At 39.3% G+C, this 14,847-nt stretch overlaps 1 protein-coding gene across 2 annotated transcripts in view; it reads right to left on the bottom strand.

Moving 5' to 3' along the window:
- Positions 1–702: 702 nt before the first annotated feature.
- The window catches only part of LOC121277203 (uncharacterized protein KIAA2026-like), a 79,470-nt gene continuing 65,325 nt past the window's right edge, over positions 703–14,847 (bottom strand). The window contains exons 6-8 of one of the 2 annotated variants that reach the window (XM_041186358.1): positions 12,002–12,117; positions 7,825–8,009; positions 703–5,255 (exon numbers count right to left, since the gene is read on the bottom strand). In XM_041186358.1, coding sequence (XP_041042292.1) covers positions 1,603–5,255; positions 7,825–8,009; positions 12,002–12,117 — 3,954 coding nt within the window. In that variant the 3' untranslated portion in view covers positions 703–1,602. The remainder of the gene's footprint in view (positions 5,256–7,824; positions 8,010–12,001; positions 12,118–14,847) is intronic. The other variant, XM_041186359.1, reaches the window with a different exon arrangement.

Genomic DNA, 14,847 nt, shown 5'->3' with positions numbered 1-14,847 from the left:
CATCACTAAGGTTTGTCCAGTAACTAATGTCCCCAAAGTGCTGATTCAAAAGGAAATGAACAAATTCATGAACTTTTGTTATACCTACATAATATGCCAATGCCTTGTGTACATTTACCCACAGATATGGTCATATACGGATGAATAAAACTTTCCTGATTCCCTGAGCGATTGAATACAAGAGCAATTTTAGATAAAATGATACTCTGCCAGAATTATCCTTTTGCCCAACAAGACAAGATGGGTGTACCAGAAATGCACACAATCGCTCCTTCATTTCTATATTAGGGAAAATAAAGAAATTGTTTGTAAGGACTGGAACTTATTGAATTAAAAGTTACAATACTAGTCTGCAGGAACCTAAAACTAGCTAAGAAGAAACTGAGGGACAATTTTGAACAACCATTTATAAATCAGGACAAAACTAGATATTTTCCTCATGCATTATCTGCCAGAAGTGAGTGATGACCAGAATATACAGAAGAGTCCTTCCCACAAAAGCATTTACCATGTCACACTATCAATGGATAACCTTCTTCAATGGGGCATTATAATTCTCCAGTGTACAGTTAAAAGTTGTAGATTGCTGGAACTCCTCCTTTCCCGGCCTAGCACTTCCCTTCCTTGTCAATATTCACACCCCAATAATTGCCAGCACACAGCAACTTGTCAGAGTAGTTCCATGAGAGATTATGAAAATGGTAGAATAAAAATGCACAGCTTTATTAAAGTTATTAAAAGTCGGAAGTCTTCCCCTCCAAAATCCAACTGCAAGGAAGTGGAGAGATACATAACCCAACCTACTTAGTCAAACTCTAAGCCAGCAATTGTTGCTGCAGCCTTGGAAATAAATTAACATTGAATTATAGCTGGGTGGGGGGAACTTGAATTGAAATAAAAACAATATAAGAAGCACTTAAATAACAATTGCACACATTTTTAATCATGCAGATTTTACTGCATTTTTCTAAACACTGGTCCGTAAAAGCTACTAAACAGCTTAAAAACCTATACATTATATAAACAAGAAACAAATAAATTAGCAAAATTCTTTTATACATTCACTTTAGTACAACTTTGAGTTCAAAAGTATTTACAACTGTACAACAGACTGCAGAAGTTTTCTATATTAAATACTTAAAAAGGAAGCAATAGCATATAAACAAGTTGTACGCTTTTTTTGACAGCACTTTTTTTTTAAAAAATCACTTAAAAGTAGAACATTGCAGCACACCAAAGATGTAGACATTGATACAGGTTGTACTGCAAGTGTGCAAGAAGCTTTTGAGTGCACAGTAGGCAATCACTAAAATTGCTATGCTTTTGTTAAAATTATAAACCAGGAGAAATTTACAAGTTCATTCAAATTTGCTGTCTTACAATTTTTAACATTGTTTTTGTACATTGAAATACACAGATTTCACAGATACAACACAGGGAAAACATCTTTGCAGACTAAATAAATACTTGTGCCTCTCAGACATCAGTTACTATTAATAAGTTGTGCCTTATCCCCAAAAATCAAAACATAATTGGAGAAAGATTCCAATTCTATTTAAAGTTCTTAGATTCCCAATTACTTAGCTATCTGGCAGTTGTAGTTCAAAGATTGGAAGATGCTGAAACTGTTCTGTTAGGGTCGACTACTTCAGATGCCTTAAATGCAGGGAAGACTACAGCAGCACTTGAATTCCCCAAGACATGAGTTAGAGAGGATTGTGACACCACTTTTGCAACAGGGTTAACCACAGTATTAATAGCATTTAAAACAGCTCCCTCTGGGCTGACCAATAACTTACTGAAGGAAGTGTCTACTGGAAGAACTGTGGCACTCTGGCTTGCAGGGGTTTGGAATTTGCATACTGCAGTCTGAAGTTGAGGTCTTGCTGTAGGGCCACTTATCAGTGTTGATCCTGTTGTAAGCTGAACAGGTCTAGAAACAGCAGTTATTGTTTGTGCAGCACTCTGAGCACAGAGGTTTTGAAGTAACTTTTCAGGTGGAACAACACAAGGAGACGGAGAGGATTGAGAACGGTGGGGTATAGCAGAAACCATCATTGCCTTCTGACATGCAGATGTAACATCAGTTCCTGTATGAGGTCCTGGATTTAAATTTACTGCTTGAGAACTACTCGGTTTCAGTGTATTGGAAATCAGCAGGACATGGCTACCAGATCCAAGGCCTTGAGGTGGAACAATAAATCGATGATTGTTAATGACTATTTGAGTCCCTGGTGCCAAAGGAGTACTTGTGTTGATAACAATTTTCTGCCGTATACAAGATTCGTTTAATGGTCCTGACACTTTACTGACAGAAGATGGTACAGTTGCTACAGGCTGTATTAGTGAAGTAGTTGCAGTAACCGTATTAGTGCTTACTGGATGTTTTGTTAAACTGTGTACCATTGTTTGATGTGTCAGGTTAAGACCCAAACCAGCAGGAGAGAACACATTGCCAACAGTAGGTGTACTCAGGCGAGTAGCTGCTTGCACAGCTGCAAACCTCGGAACAGTACTTGTATTGGTTGGGGATACTGTGTTTGGACTTGGAAAACGAATGACTGTTTGACAACTGTTTTTTGAAAAATGTGCAATTTGTGGAGAAAAGGCTGTACTTACTGGTTGAGTGTTTGTTGGTACCATTTTTGAATTGACTGTTATTGGGTTTGGTAAAGCAGTTGTAATTGGCAAAGGAAGAGAGGGAGTCAGTGACTGATGTGACATCTTTGGCTGTGCAGACGCAAGAAGCATTGAGGAAGCAAGGTGCTCTGCTTTCACTGTTGAAATAGCAACAGGAAGTCTTGTTGATAACATCCCTTGATTAGACCCAGACATATTGTCATTTCCTTTAAGCAAAGCAGTGGGAAGTGAACCAAATGTTGCAAAAGTTGGTGTTGGAAGAGTTGCACCTGTAGCCGCTGTTGCCACTGTATATGCGTTTCTAACACACATTTTGATTCCAGTAGAATTTCTAAAAGATGTGGAGCTCTGATTTCCCATCACAACTGAAGGAATTGAAGTACTAATACAAGTTGTTGGTAAGACAGTATTCTTGATAGATAATCCATCTCCGCCCTTTGTAGAAAGTGTCGGCACAACGCTGATTCCTGGGATTTTCTGGATGCTGTTTCTTACAAGGTGGGCTGGATTTCCCTTCTTAACCTCTTTTACCTGAAATGGAGCAGGTAAAGGATTGGCTTTAATTGGTGTTTCCCCAGTGTAAGGTACCAGCACCACCTGACAAGGGTCTGCATTTTTCACAGCCATCGGTGTTGTGTTTAAAGGGGGTGCAAGCTGTTGTTGGGGTGGTTTTGTTAATACTAAGTTGGAGGATGAGGATATTGAAGACACCGATGGACTCATAAAGACTAACTTTTGAGGTTGCACATTTGTGGGTGCTATACTGACTTGACTTGTGCCACAAGGTGTAGCAGGGGGATTTGGAACCAATAAAAGTTTTGGCATTGCAGTCCCAGCCAAGAATGTGCTACCTCCCGCCTTATTACAGTCTGGTGGTGTCAGAAATAACTGCTTGCCATTTGCAGTATCAAGTGAGAGTTGTAATGACGGTGCTTGAGCTACTGTTGCCTTATTTTGGACTGGACCTTCACTAGCTAATCCACCAACAGGACCACTAACTAAATTCAAGGCATTGTGGGTACTGGTGTGCACAGTTGAGCTCTCTGAAACAGTTGACAAAACTGTGGGCAGAGGCACATGAACAGGTATAACTCCTGCATTATTCACAGTATTGCAAGACCCTAATTTAATTGGTTCCCCACCCAATTGGTTTAGGCCTAATGAAACTGGTGAAATGGAACTGGAAACAGGAAGTTGGCCAATATTTGTAAGGGAAGTCTGTGCTGGAACAAGAAAAGAGGTCAATGGTGACAATGGTTGTGTTTTTGATACAACAAGGTTCTGAACATCTGGTAAAAAAGTAAATATTGGCCTTGGAGTAATAGCATTAGGTGAGTTTTGGTCAGAGTTGCTTTGCACCTTAACAACACCCGTGTTTCCACCACGTGTCATGACTAAGATGGACTGAGAATCTCGTATGCACACGGTTTTAAGTTCTTGCTTTGTTTCATTTGATTCCTTTGACTTCTGAGAGTTGAAGCTCTGAGCAGTTCCAGTATTACTTATTGATCTGCTCGGTGTTTTCGTTGGTGTTACTGGTTGAATAGCTGATTGACCACCTCTAGTATTTGATGACGTAACTGAAGGTGCTACGACTGCAGACACTTCCACCCTTCCTTGTGGTGCAATGATTGATGAGGATAAAAGTTTACATGAAGATGATATAACTTTTGTTGGCTGACTAACAGAAGTTATTACTGTTGTTGAACCTGCAGTGCTCCTACCCTGCCTTAAATTAGATATCTGTGACTGAACTTGAGCAGGTGACAGAGACTGAAGGTCTACTGAAGCAGAATGTCCCAAATCAGCAGTTTGAGAGCCAACTGAGGCTCGTTTCTCCAGCTCCTTTCGTGCCTTGGGTGGACTTTCTTTTTCAACAGATTTGCCATCTTGTTGTTGGGCCAGTAAGTTTTTGGGTACAATAAGTACCTGCTGCATGATCCTTTCTCCAGTCTTTGCGTCTATAACAGGTTGGACTGCAATCTTAATCTGGCCGCTACTCAAATCAATTGGCACACAAGATCCATCAGGCATTTTATACACCATCTGCAGTGGCCCTTTTGAAGATGCAAGAGGTGGTAAATAGGACTTTGCTGGACTTGGATGCGATGCAACTGCAGTTATTTTCTCTTCTGGATTGCTTGCCTCTCTCACAGAGGAGGATGTCTGACTGGTTAAGGTCACTTTGTTCCCATTATGTTTTGCAAGTAAGGCTTGAATAGGTTTGGTCCCTTTTTGTACAGCTGATCTTGATACATTAGTTATCTCACCTTTTGAAGCATCTAACTTCACAGAATGTTCATCTGGCTTGCCCAAGCTGGTAACTGATTCAACTGGAGTCTGTACTGTTGCAGATTTTGATTCATTATCTTGGTTTCCAGGCTCAGTACCAGATGGCACACTTACTATGTTGTGATCTGCAGCAGCTTCATTTGTGCTTGGTCTAGTCTTTTTACTAGGAGGAGATTCTTTCCAACATTCATCAAGATCACTACATTTGATTTGCCTTTTAAGATTCTTGGAAGCTTGTTTCTGTGTTTCTTTATTGGGACATTCTCTTCTAATGGGCTTCTGTTTACCTGCAGGTATCTCCAGGTCTGGCTGCTTCATGTCATCTGAAACATATCAAAATGGTTAATGATAAACACTAGTGAAATGCATGCAAGCCTGTAATGTCAATAATATAAACAGATCAGGTGGTGTACTGTACAACAGATAAATGTCTAACTACATTTATGCTATGTTACCCACCACATGTTGCAGTAAGCGCTAGCAATGGTAGTCATCATAAGCTAATCATAAAGATGAATTAATTAAAATCTGATGTCATACTTCCTGATCATTGGACTATTTTAACTAATTTTAAATAACAGACTTAGTAGGTTTACCAGTTAAAAGTATATGGATATTTAAAGTATAAAAGATGACATGTGGGACAGAATTTTCGCCTTACAGCTGGATTAACCTAATAACAGGAAGTGATTTACAGATGCAGCATGTATAGTATAAATGATTATTTATTAAACAGCAAATGAATTGGTAAAGAAGTTAACAAGATGTTCTTTAATGGGGTGGATAAGTTGCAGTGCACGTGAAGGCAGTGAGGATTCTCAATAGCCCAATGAATGATGAGTGTTTCAAATGGTACAATATTATCTTCAATTTAACCCAAATTACGGTCATATCTGGGAATGTCTGAAACTGACAGTTGAACAAATTACCAAAAATAGATTGAATATCACTTCTTAGGAATGGGTTTGAGAAATGCTGTATAGAATAAAATAGTTGAGATCCCTTATTATTCAACTGATCATGCATCCTTCATCCACTGCAAGAGTACAGTCCAGCTTGATAAATTCTGGGGAAAGCCAAGGATATTTGCTTGGAGAGGGCTTCTGTGTGAGGGGGCTGTTTTGAGCTCCGGAAACCTGCAATTCTACCACATTGTTGCTCTTTAATTTTTTGCTTGTAGGTTTCCTCCCATATCCAGCCTAATTAACTGGGGGAACAGAGTCTAATGGTGGTCATGGGAGCAGAAGATTGAGCAGTTGGGGTTGGAGGTTTATTGGGTAGTTTGTTAAGCCTGGAAGAAACATTCCTGCCCTAGTAGTGATGTAATTAATGGCAATTACCTCTTAGACTAAACTCTTCTCCCCTCCTTTTAACTTCTGGGTTTCCCAAGGGCTGGGAAACCTGGCTGATATGTTGAAAATGGAAAGTGAAAACACACAGCCTCACTGTATTACTTAAATGTCCAGCCCTCCTTATGTGAATGGATTGGTCACTCACTGTACGCCTTGTCTCCATTAAGGCAGCTTCAGCTCGTTTTATATTTTTTGAATTATAACCTGAACCAATCTAACCCAATGCACCTGTTTTTGAAGTTAAGATTCAACTCAAAGTGTTCAGTACAGACATGAAAATTTCATGCAGCTGGCTAGTGCTAGATGTAGTCTTCTCTGGCAACAGACAAATTACCAGAACGTACACACTACAACATTTCATTTTGATGTGAAGCTAAACAGAAGGTAGTCAATCACTTACCACCAACTCGATCTCTTCACACCTGGCCCACAATCTCCATGCCCATCCCCAGCACCACCCACCCAAATTCCAGAGTGTTATTATAATGCAAGGGTGGATAGAATCCCACTGCACACATCAGTTAGTCAATCTTTGTTCCTCATCCTGTATCCTCAAAAATACTTGGGTTCACTCCTACGGTGTTTGAAGCTAGGAGAGGATGCACCTGCATGGAAATTATAATGCCAGCAGTCAGGATAGGCAGTCAAAAGGTGTTATGCACTGCAGGAAGATCTATGCAATGAATCAGGATTGCTCCCAATACAGCTTTGCATATGCCACTATATGGAACTCTGTTGAAGGATTTCCAGAAAAGCAGCCATAGGAAGGCTGGAGCCTCCCCTCAATCTTGTTCCTTCAAGATATCTGTTATATATATTTAGGGCTCTTCAAGCATCTAAACAAAATTCTAATTCTGACTTTGATGGCAGTGGTTAAAACAAATGAATGGTCTCTTGACTCAAATAAGTGAGTCCCAAAGGTCATTCTGTCAGATTACTAAATCAAATATGGTTGATCTATAATAAAGATTTGCATTCAGTAACTTCAAAAGCTAAGAACAAATGACAACAATGCTGCTCTGTGTACAAAATATATTTGGAGAGGTCTGAACAATGGTTACATTAAAGTTTCAGCTGGAAACGAAAGAGGATTTAAGATTTTTCAGTTGTTGCCAGTGATGCTAACATTCCAAGGAGGAATAAAAAAAATGTTGCTAATGGTGATATGAAAATCAGTCAGTTTCTGCAGCTAGTCAGGCACTAAGACACAGGACCTGTGGGATTCTGAGCACAGTAACCCATTTTGAGTTTACATTTGAATTTTTTTGTATATAATTTCAATGATGGTGCTGAAGTCTTGAAGACAACATAACAGAACTAAAATTCACTTGGTTATATAATTGGCCCTTTTTATGTCATTAGATATCGAGAATGAAGTGCAAGTTTTTGCTAATGCTTGCTTTCCATCCAACTCAACATCAAAAGGTCCACTTTTATGTACAAAGGAACAGAACTCTAGTAAATAAGTGCACTGACTCACATGGAACATGTACTTTACTTATTTAAGTTTTAAACTCAAAAATTAAAAAGATGAAGATACCTATTTCAGAGCATTCTTTCTTCAATATTTCTTGATGGTCAGCAAAGTTTGAGGACCCAGCTTCATTTGGAAGTATGTCTTTTATAGGCTCTCCATCCATTTCTTCGCTTGGCAAGGTATCTCTAAGGAACACATCATTATCAGGCTGTTTTTTAAAGTCATCAAAGTCTTTCTTCATTCGAGCTCTTTAAAAGATAAAAAAGCGAACAGTTTTATTAATTAAGCTTCCAGATTGCTAGCACACAAGTAAAGTATTCATCTGTTTTCAATGAAAGCATATAACTGAGGAACCAAAAAGATGTGCATTCATAAAGCATCTTATTAAACCTCTCAAACATCTGAGACCTTCAGACGCTGAATATTGAAGTTCAGGAACTTATCTAGGCAAATGAGTGTTATTTTTTGTACAAGAAGCCATAAGCAGCAAAGAGAAAATAAGCTTGTGTTGTTGGATGACACTTGAGGGAGGGATGCCACCAAAACATTGGGCGAACTCCCTGCTCTTCAAACAATTGTACCTTTATTGTCTGCCTGAGGCAGACCTCAGTTTAACATCTCACACAATCAATACAAATGGTTACACTGGCATGCCTTGCTCCAATTTCCCCAAAACCTTTCATTTCAGGTAGCTCCCCATATGCATCCAAACATCTATCAGATCAGCATACTCTAACGCAGGGGTTCCCAACCATTTTGCAGCAGGGCCCTTCCCATGTTAAAAAAATTCCACGGACTCCTGTAACACAACACAAGTATTTTTCCTGTATACAAATTAGTTATGTAAGAAAACAAAAAGTCAGCAGACACGAGTGGCTGATTCCATGAAAATTTTGTACAGCCTAAAATAGTATCATCACTTTTGTGCAGTCTAAAAATCTTTCAGACAACTCTCCTGGAAGAAAGGCTCCCTCAGCACTTCATGTAATATCATGAACCTATTCTGATACAAAGATACAAACTCGAAAACCAGCTCACCAGATCTCAAAACAGAAAGGTCTGACCCAGAAACACAACCAGAATATTGGCATTTAGGTGATAGTTTTGGAATATTCCTCACACCAAGCACCAAAATCTCCAGCATCATTAGAACTAAACAACTGACCATATTTTTTTTTAGAAAGAACTTATTTCCAATAATATAATTTATGCAAAGGTTTGATGGATTCTGGCATGTTAAGATCAGATATATACACATCAAAAGCATACAGATGAAAGCATACAGATGATAAATATGGTTAAATAACTTATACTTATAAACCTGTGTTCAAAGCAAAGGTCTTAACAGGTTTGACAGGATTTTAATGGTTATGCTTATTAATTGAAAATATGGCAAGAAAGCAACAAATGACTCAAATTCATTTTATCTTTGTAAACTTAATTGTGCCAGTATTATTAAGATAAATTGGGAACGTGCATTAGCAACTTCACCTTAAAAGAGTCAATTACTAACAGACAACTATCAAATCTTCTTTCCCAATTAGATCAATATTTAAATCTCCATGCTTTGAGATAGTTTCAGAATAAGATGGAATTTCACTTCTCACATCTGAAAACTAAATGGTATGAGGACTGAAAGCAGGACTGACCATTCGAAGAGGCGGTTTATGGTGTTCACTTATTTAGCCAGGAATCATTGCATTTCTTATTATGAGCAATGTCATTATTTCAGAAAAAACTTTAAAAAAAATTGATCTCTGGAGTATACTCCAATGTCAACAAAAGTCCACAAAATCATACTTTCAACATTGCAATCTTATTTAAAGCAGCTCGCTAACACATTGGGGTGACTGCAGAATCATTTCACAGGCATTAACCTAGCACAGAATTGAAATATGTTGCCAAAAAACACAACAACAATTACAGCATTTGTCAGAGTAAGATGCTCAGAGACTGTCTTTGCATTAAGCTGACACATTCAGGAATTAGTCATCTTATTAAATAAGGTGGTTTCAAAAGCAATTTTTACTGCTCTGGAAGGCTGTCTCACAGTGGCACAGGATGCAAAAGACAAAGGTATGGTTGGAACAGCAACAGGAAATCCTTCACCCACCAAGGAACAGGCTGCCTCGGCACTTTGTCTTTTCTCTATACACAATAAAAGCTGTCCAAGACCTTTGCCCTTCGGACATGGGTTGTCAATCCTGTGGCACATGGATTGTCTGTCCATAAAAAGGTTCTAGGGAGCCATGCCATTGGCAGTAATATCCCTGGTGGTCATCAAATATAAAGCAGTAAGGAATTAACATGAAATCATTTTAAAACCAATCTGAAGATTTGATAGACCCCTTGAAATCTTCTTGCAGGCCTCTAGGAGGCTGTGAAACTATAGTTGGGAACACCTGTTCTAACCCAAATAGATAGCATCAACATTGCTTCTTGGCTGACTTGGAACATAGGAACGGGGTGGGCTACTTATCCCATGCAGCCTGTTCAGTCACTCAATGAAATCATGGTGGATGCGTGACCTAACTTTAACCCATGTCCTTTAATACCTTTGGTTAACAAAAATTTATCAATCTCAGATTTGAAATGAACAATTAACCTAGCATTAATTGCCATTGTCTGTGGTCCCTGCCACAAACTCCATTCCATTTCCCTCTCCCTGACAACTCCCTGAGGCTAAACCAGATTGTTGGCAAACATAGTGCTATGTCTGACCCAGAGATGAGCCTCCAACCATATTTCAACTGATTTCTACCTCTAACAGCCCTGACTCTGATCCTGCCTCAGCTCATCTGTTGCTGAAACCCTCATCCGTCCATGTTACCTCTGGACTTGACGATTCAAACGTGACCTTAGCTGGCCTCCCATGTTCAACCCACTGTAAACCTGACGTCAGCACATTCACATCTCCACCATGCTTGCAGACCCAACCAGTTAAGCAATGAAGTGAATTTAATAATCTCACCCTTGTTTTCAATACTCCTATATGGCTGTAATCTCCTTCAGCCCCACAACCTTCCAAGTAATCTGTACTGTTCCAATTTTGGCCACCATAGCATCCCCAAATTGAATCACTCCATCATACGTGGGTGGTGGCTGTGCGGGAGGGTGGAGTGTGGCAGGGGATGTGGGCTGGCTCGAATTAGATTGAAGAGGTTGGGACTGTTGAGGAGGCTGTGAGGAGACTTGATAGAGGTATTCAAGATCCTGAGAGGTATGGACAGGGTAAATAGTGAGAAACTGTTCCCACTCGAGAGAACATCAAGAACTAGAGGGCACAGGTTAAAATAATTGGCAAAAGGAGTAAATGTGATATGAGGAAAATTTTTTCACCCTGAGGGTGGCTGGAGTCTGGAACAAACTTCCTGGAAGGGTGGTGGAGGTAGGTTCTATTGAGGTATTCAAAATGGGAATTAGATTGCTACCTGAAAAGAGAGAAAGTGCAAGGTTATGGGGATAAGACAGAGGAGTGGGGCTTGGTGAAATGTTCTTTCAGAGAGCTAATGCAGAGTTGGTGGGCCGAATGGCCTCCTTCTGCACTGTAAAGATATTGTGATACTGTAAGCCTCTCCAACCCTCTTACTTCTTTAAGAGCCTCCCTTAAACTTAGTCTTTGACTAAGATTTTGGTGATTTGTCTTAAGATCGCTTTGAGGCTTAGTGTTAAATTCTGTTTTATAATACGCCAGTGTTATTACGTTATAGATACTATATAAATACAAGTTGTTGTTGTTTGCAGAAGAGAGTTCCAAGGGATGGAAGCAGCCAAGACTTCTATCCTGATTGCCATACAGTCACCTTGGAAACAGTGCCTGTGGATGGTGGTACAAGATAAGAAATGAAGAGGTATGCTGTTCAGATTTAAGATGATCACAAAAAGAATTAAAGGGGAGGTTAGAAAAAAAAAAAGCTTTTCCCAAAAATATGAAATTAATGCATCTCAAGCTTTTTCAAGCAGAGGCTGTATATTCTTTCAGAATTAAACAAAATAATTGCTTGAAAAAGAATGTTAAAACAGTATGGGAAATGGGATGGAGAATGGGACTAGACAAAGTGCCTCATGGAGGAAAGCACTTTGAGGGAGAAATAATCTGTATCTATGCTGCAAAGTTCTAGCCATTTGGACACATTAATGAAGAACTATGAAACTGCTCCCCAACATGATTAGCTGTACTAAAAGGGTTAGACAAGAGACAGGACAAGAGAACAAAAAGCCACACTAGTGCAAGAATTACCGATTTCTCTGATAAGCCTTGATTAGTTTTTGTTCCCACGGCAACAGTTCATTCAGCAGCCGTCCTAGAGTACCATGTAAATCTTTTAAAGCTTGTCGTCTGTAAAACCATTTCTCCTGTAGATAAAAAAGACTCTATTATGGTCAAAATGTACAGTAAGAATGATATCATAACCCAACATTCCATGACTCAACCAGCTCACCATTTGGCACCCAATGCAAAAACATATTAGAATCATCAAACTGACATTGGCTTTCTGACTCACTAACCTGAGAACTGTGTGTAAGGTTTGCACTTCTATATTAAAAGAAAAACAAACTTCATATAAACAATAAAATCTCAAATCAAGGGGTAATTATTTCAACCTATTTTTCTGTATTATTACTTTAACTTTTCCTTAAACTTCTGGGGAATTTTTATTAGAGAATGATTCATTCCCCCTCACTCCATGCTCCTGGAAATCAAATATTCCAAGTTAAATGTATTACAGAATTAGCTGTAGAGTTAGCCTTCAATTGTGCACCCCAACCCCAAATCGTCAACAGCTTTTGCCAGAGCACCAGCATAACAATGGGCATGTATATGTGGCATGAAAGAGAGGGGCCGTGCGGGGGCAGGCAGGACAGCACGGGGGCGCGGGAGAGCGCGCACTCGCAGGGGAGAGCACGGGCTCATGCGCGCCAGAGAGAGAGAAAGAGAAAAAGAGGGAGAGAGAGAGAGAGGGAGGGAGAAATAGAAAGAGAAAAAGAGAGGGGGAGAGAAAGAGAAAAAGAGAGGGAGAGACACCTTTCAGCAAGATTACCTTTTCACTGCCAAACCAATGTCGGTTTTTTGCCAAGTAGTATTGGATATGATCTGAGCTTATCAAAATAATCTCACAAGGAAGCTTTATAATCAAAGAAACTTTAACTCATCAGTGTGGGCTATACTTACATATAGATCTCCAAAGTGAAAGGAGAGCATGCAAACCAATTCCCCACAGTTCTTATGAGACTGTCAATACTTTGCTTTTCTCCCAACAGTCTCTGATTTTCCCCCCTCTCGAGTTGCATGCCCTGATATCTAGAAGCCTATGTTATTATAGTTCAGCATAGGTTTAATATTTGACTCGTGCATCTGTAGAAGTTAAATACATTTTATGTTACAGCATATAAAAACACAAGTAACCCAGCTATTGGACAGGTTAAACAATTCATTAGGTTTATTTACTACCAAATGATACAAAATGAAAGGCAATATTAAACTACAGCAGTTATAGTCAACTTAGATACATAGAACTGCAAAAACAATGCTTTTTAGCTTGCATCTGCAGCACAATTATAGTAGTTGGCTTGAAGTGGTTATAGGTGTGAATGCAAACTAAACCCAGTGTCAGGGTCTGATCTTGCACCAGACCTAAGTGAAGTCAGGCTGTCCTAGATAACAGTCAGTTTTGCTCTTAACGTCCAATTCACAATTAACAAGCTTTGCCCAAGTACTTGTCAAGTACTTGAAGTGGAAATAACTGCAGGGCTGTGGAGAAAAGGCAGGGGCATGAAATTAATTGGATTGCTCTACCAAAAAGCTGGCATGGTGGGGCAAATGGCCTCCTTCAGCACTGTATCATTCCACAATTTTTTTTGTGATCACACACTATTCGTTTCCTACCTTAGCTTTATGACTTCACATTTCACTATTGGCTTAATCCCCATAACCTACTCAGGTCCCTTTAGTCTACTTTTAATATATTTTCTATAATCTCTCCCAGTTAAGTATCAGTAAACTCTGTTTTATTCCTCTCCAATGTCATCAACATGTATCACCTCTTTCCAGGTAGTTGTAGCTCATCAATTACTCTTTGCTTCCCTTGGTCAATTTAAGGAGCATTGTGTTGGCCCCAACTTTTACCCGTATTATCACAAAGGCCATAATTTTGGTCCTAAAATCATCACAAGGCAAGCAACAAAAGCAATATTAGCAGAGGTCTAGAAACATCGGCAGGGGGTCAAAAGTGAAGAATAAAGATCAAAATCCCCAAAATGCATGCAGCATACACTTCATGCCATTTGGGTAGTCTCAAAACAGGCTTGCAGAGAGCCAGAGTTTTCATCGAATGCTCCAATATAAAATGGTGGATGTTATATGCAGAAAATATAATCTGGCAACAGTTTGCATTCTGCCATGTCTTAGATATGCAATTAATTAGTTCACTTATGTATAAAAACTCAAGATAGTTTATTTTCCACAAACTTAAGTTTTAAAATACTCAAAACTTCTACATATAATAAATAGTTGTGCTTATATGGTGCCTAACCAGGTTGAAAATCATTTCACACAAATTAATTTTGGAGGATCTGACTTACAAGATAAAGTGCACCAGCCATTCTGAATCAGCAACATCCAAAAGATGAAGTAATGCTGGAAGTACCCACCCCCTTTCTGTTTCCCCCTTCCCTTTTTTTTCCAATAAATTATAAAGATTTTCCTTTTCCCACCTATTTCCATTATAAAAAAATAAAAAAAAAACCCCACTAGAGCTATACCTTGAGGTGCCCTACCATCCATTCTTAATTAGCACATTCGTTTAGATAATATCACCAACTTTAACTTTAACACCTATGTGTTCTATTGTACTATTGTCGTTGACATCTTTTGATGATCTGCTTCTATCACTGCTTGTTTGTCCCTACAACCACACGCCCGCCCCCCCCCCCCCCCCCCCCCCCCCCCCCACCTCTCTGTCTCTCTATCTCTCCGCCCCCCACACACACACTTTAAACCAGCTTATATTTCAACTCTTTCTTGGACTCGAACTCAAGTTCTGTCGAAGTGTCAAGAGGACTCGAAACGTCAACTCTTTTCTTCTC

Source organism: Carcharodon carcharias, chromosome 4 (genome assembly GCF_017639515.1).
Source record: "Carcharodon carcharias isolate sCarCar2 chromosome 4, sCarCar2.pri, whole genome shotgun sequence".
NCBI classification, from domain to species: domain Eukaryota; kingdom Metazoa; phylum Chordata; class Chondrichthyes; order Lamniformes; family Lamnidae; genus Carcharodon; species Carcharodon carcharias.
Note: the sequence above shows the minus strand (reverse complement) of the source record. Positions and strands in the feature narration are given on the sequence as shown.